Below are 4,772 nucleotides of genomic sequence, written 5' to 3' on the forward strand. Positions count from 1 at the left end.
AGTTTTTGTTTCAGTTTAAAATATAATAATAATTCCAATTATTTAAATTTAAAATATAATAATATAATAGTATCATTCCAGCTCTGCTCATGGTTTTTCAGCTTTTTTTAACCCGTGCAGCAGCACTGCGGTTTTTAACGTCCGTGATAACCACATGGAATTACAACTTCCAAACATGAAGGAGGAAAAGAAAAAAATTGCCTTTTTTCTTTGAAATTTTTCTTAAATTTTTTTAGATTTTTCCTTTTTAAATCCACCCCTCAGGAACAGCTTAAAATTCCACTGCAAAYGGCACCAACCAACACCCACAGAGTGGAGAGGGAGACCTGAAACTCCTAAAAATCARATTTATGCCCATCAGCATAGGTTTGATGGGATTATTACAGCACCTCAAAAATTAYGCAGAAAAACACAGATTGTGCAGGGATTTAAGAGAAGAAAAGTCAAGAGAAGCTGTTTGTTCATAGAATAAATTTGAGCATTTCATGTGATGCCCACAATGTAGCACAAAACAGGTCTGRTGAAAGTTCTGAAATGATAAAAAGTGCAAGAGACACCAAAGAAATCCCAGCTCTGCTTTAAAATTAAGAATAAAACTCACTAAATCAGCCCTTAAAATAGAAAGAATTTAAAATTACAGAAAAAACCCTTCAGCTTTGTTTTTTCTTGATAGAGTATAAAATGCAGAACAAAACCAATTATTATTTCATCCCCATAAGCAAAAGGAGCTTGGGGTTCCTAAAATTAATTATAAAAACATGACTGGGGAGGGTTTTAAACAGTTTTAAAACACAAAGTGTTTAAAAAAATTCCATTTTGGGAGTGAGGAATCATTCCTGAACTGCCAAATCTTAGGAACAATAAAAGTATTTGTCATTATTTTTGGACCTTGAGCTTGTTTGGCTCATTAAGGCTCATTAAGGCATTTTTCTTATGGGGATTTCTGTGAAAATCATCCTAAAATCACTTGGTGTCAATAAAATTAAGGATTTCTTCAAATAATTCTCACTTTTAGTATCTCCTGGCTCTCTGGGAAAGCAAGGAGAACATGCTGGATGGAGARAAATAAATAATGCGTGAGAAAGCTAAACTATTAACTTCATTATTTACTRTTAATTAAATATTAATGATTAATTATTTTAATGTGCTCGCTCCTYATTAGCAGCTGTAGCTGTCACACACAAATTGCAAACAGAATATTCTGGAAATTTATCAYGGCTAAAGGGAAAAATACAAAAAAGTGACTATACAAAGCAAAACTATCATTGAAATATGGGATTAAAATTATTAAAATCCCATTAAACCACATTAAAAATGGATAAAGTTTATGAATAAAAGAATTTATTGACAGAATTTACGAGAAAAATTAAAAACGAATTGTGGTGTAAATTTTAAATGAAAAATATATAATTAAAAGAACTTTACTGGATGGTCTGCAACGCTGGAATGTGCCACTAGATGGCAAGTTTGGATAGAAATGAGCTGAATTTTAATTCATGGCAAGTTCGAAAAGTCCAAGGGTACAGGAAAGAAAAAAAACCCGAAAAGAAATAATGAGGGAGGAGAGCAAATATGGGAAGAGTTCAAGAAACAGCTCCCATGTCCAGAGCACATTTAATATTGTCAAAAAGGCCAAATGGAGTTTAGAGTTGTTTCCACATTGCCACACAAAGAGAGAATGAATTCACAACTGGATTTGAAGTCGTGCTTTCAAGAAATACAAGGGTTTTTTKAAGAAAAACAAGAAATTCCTCAGAGCAGCATCTCGAATGGAGGAGCCCAGCACTGAGAGCTGATTTTTAATCACAAATATTGCCAGGAAAAAATGCAGCATCCTCAGGAATCCAGGTTTTCCCTGTCAATCCCACCCTTTTCCCTGTCCACTCTGCTCTCAACAATTTTCATTTCACCTTTTGCTGCCAGCCTTGGCTCAACTTTTTCTCTCGATTTAAAAGAAAAATAAATCCTGAATTTTACAGCAGCTCTTTCAGCAGCACTACAGCCTTGTGTTCTGATATTTCAGAAGTATTAGGAGTTCTTAACAGAAATACAGCAAATCTAGGATATAGAAATATAAAAAAATATACAGAAATATAATAAAATCAACCCTGCACAATTCCCCCACGGTGAAATTCAGAATTCCTCCCAGCAGGGAACAAACCAGCGATGGATTAGAAATTCAATCTTTGCCTTACCTGCAATATCTGCACAAAACTCTCGGAACAAAAACACCCCCCAAGAAGCAAAGTGAGAGTAAGAAAATGCTGAATTTCCCTGCTCACCTCRTCTGGGGAGAGCAGGTAAATGGGAGTCAGGGCAGGAATCTCCCTCAATTCACAGCTCAGGCCCAGGCAGGTCAGGATCTCCTTGAGAACTTCGTATCTCTTGGAATTGCTCATCTTGAGGAGGTTAAAATCCTCTTCAGTCTGCACATCCACGGAACTGCTGTCCAGCTCCAAGTGAGCCTGGCAGGAAATTCAAATAAAATCAGTTTCTAATTCAAGGATCACAATTGTCAATGCACCTCAACTTTCTCCTGGCAGGAATTTAAAATCAAATAAAATCAGATTCTAATTCAAGGATCACAACTGTCAATATACCACAATTTTCTCCTGGCAGGAATTTAAAATATAATCAAATCAGTTTCTAATTCAGGGATCACAACTGTCAATATACCACAGCTTACTCTGAATCCAATCAGAACTTCTCTTCTTAATAAATGTTTCCTGGAGGAGTTGATCCAACTTGCATTTATTAGCTTAAGTTTACCCTTCTGCATTTCAGATCTCCCAGAATCAGCAGCAAGGTTGGTCATATCCTGGCTTGCACCAGAGCAGAATTCCACTAAAATTGGAATTCAGTTAAAATTGAAATTCCATTAAAATTCCATTCAATTTCCATCAAAATTCAAATTCCATTAAAACAGAAATTCCATTAAAATTCCATTCAATTTCCGTTCAATTTCTATTAAAATTCAAATTACATTAAAATTCAAATTACATTAAAAGTGGAAGAGCTTTATTAGAGGTTGTGCAAGACATGGAGAACTCTGACAAATCACATGAATTAAGCCACAATCAGTGCAGATAAAGAAATGTTTCTGTCTGAAAAAATTACTTTCTCACTAGGTAGAAAAATCACACCTCAGGGCTGAAGTAGAAGCTTAAGTGTAGAAATTAAATGCAAAAGAAAAMCAAAAATCCTTCACAGAGCTCCTTTTTGGATCATTTTTTTTCGGTTTTACTTCTGCTTTTTTTGTTTTTTAAGTGTTACAAGGTATTTCAAAGCCTYTGCACTCTGCAGAAAAATAGCACATTTATTTAATGCCATTACATAAGTATTACTTATTTATTCTATTTTGCATAATTTAATGATGTTCTCTATGTTTTATTTATTTTTATTGAGATTCAGGGAAATGAATGAATGTGGCTGCTCCATCCCTGGCAGTGTCCAAGGCCAGGTTGGACATTGGGGTTTGGGGACAGTGGGAGGTGTCCCTGCCCATTTTGGGGAGAAATGGGATAATTTTAAAATCCCTCCCAACCTAAACCACTCCACAATTCAATAAAATACATTAAAAAGGGGGCAGAACACCCACCCACCAGGAGAGTTCAGAAAAAAAGGGGAATAAATCTGCCAGAATATTTCACAGCTGATAAGAGAAAACAAAAAGRGTTTTTCAAATCCCGACTGGAAATCATTGGGAATTATAGAACCCCACGCTAATCCTTTCAATCTGTGCTGTAATGCCTTTTTTTTTTTTTTCAAACCTCTGGAGTATTAAGTTTTCCTCCAGCATTAGGATCAGTTTAAAGGGTGCAGCAAAGCAGAGCTTGCAGGAASAGGATCGAATCGATTTTCTGGCACCAGCACCAAGCACATGGGTGGCTCCAAAAAAAAAAAAAGCCATAAACACACTGAATGGAAACGCTCTGAGCTTCCAAAAATCCAGCAGATGACAGCTGATAAAAGACAAAAACACTTCTAAGAAACCCCTGAATATTTCTGAGTAATTGCTACAAAAGTCTTGATACTTGATCCCTCAGCAGTTAAATTTCTGTGCTCTGGGTCCTGAGMAAGTTCTCTACCTAAAATATTGGTAAAAATAGAATTTTTCATGAAATTTGTTCATCTCTGTCTGTTATATTCTTTAGCAACCTGTAAATAAATCTTTTCTCAATGTGTTTGCAGATTTATTTTCAGAACTCGACAGTGCCTCTTCTCAGCCTTTCCAGCACTCCAAACTTCAGCTGGGAATATTTAAATCATTTAAACAATCAGTAACCAATGTTTACCTTTCCATGAAAGCTTCCTCCCCATTATCCAGAAAGTAATTTTTTTAAACATTATTAACTTCTGTGTAGTTTAATTTTTGATGGTTTTGTTTGGCTGTCGGTTTTGCTTTTTTTTTTTTTAACCAGAGATCACAACAGCATAACACTTCACAGGCACCTGTTTCCTGGGATATCATTTTAAAGTGGAATAAATAAGATTTTGGCTCATCCTAAACTCCCCCAATTCCACCCCCAGGTGCTCTGAGCTATTTCATAGGTGCAGAAGGTTAAACATTTTAAATTTTAAGGCCTGAATAAGGAAATAAAAAATCCAGTTCCCAGCAAGGTTTATTTCACACTCCTCGCTTTGCTTTGTTCATATTTTGGTAAGGATTTTGTGGGGTGTATTTCCCAGCCCCCAAAATCTGCTGGAGCTGTATCCCTGCACAATTTCCAGCAGGTTGAAAGGGAAAGCTCTGCTCTGGGGGATGGCACAAT

At 35.8% G+C, this 4,772-nt stretch overlaps 1 protein-coding gene across 2 annotated transcripts in view; it reads right to left on the bottom strand.

Annotated features, from left to right (window-relative positions):
* HLCS (holocarboxylase synthetase) overlaps positions 1-4,772 on the bottom strand; it is a 115,393-nt gene that overhangs the window by 98,796 nt on the left and 11,825 nt on the right. For both annotated transcript variants that reach the window (XM_057377226.1, XM_057377227.1), the window contains one exon: positions 2,283-2,465. In XM_057377226.1, coding sequence (XP_057233209.1) covers positions 2,283-2,465 — 183 coding nt within the window. The remainder of the gene's footprint in view (positions 1-2,282; positions 2,466-4,772) is intronic.

Source organism: Malurus melanocephalus, unplaced genomic scaffold (genome assembly GCF_030028575.1).
Source record: "Malurus melanocephalus ecotype Western Australia unplaced genomic scaffold, MMel_1.1 scaffold_307, whole genome shotgun sequence".
Lineage (NCBI taxonomy): Eukaryota > Metazoa > Chordata > Aves > Passeriformes > Maluridae > Malurus > Malurus melanocephalus.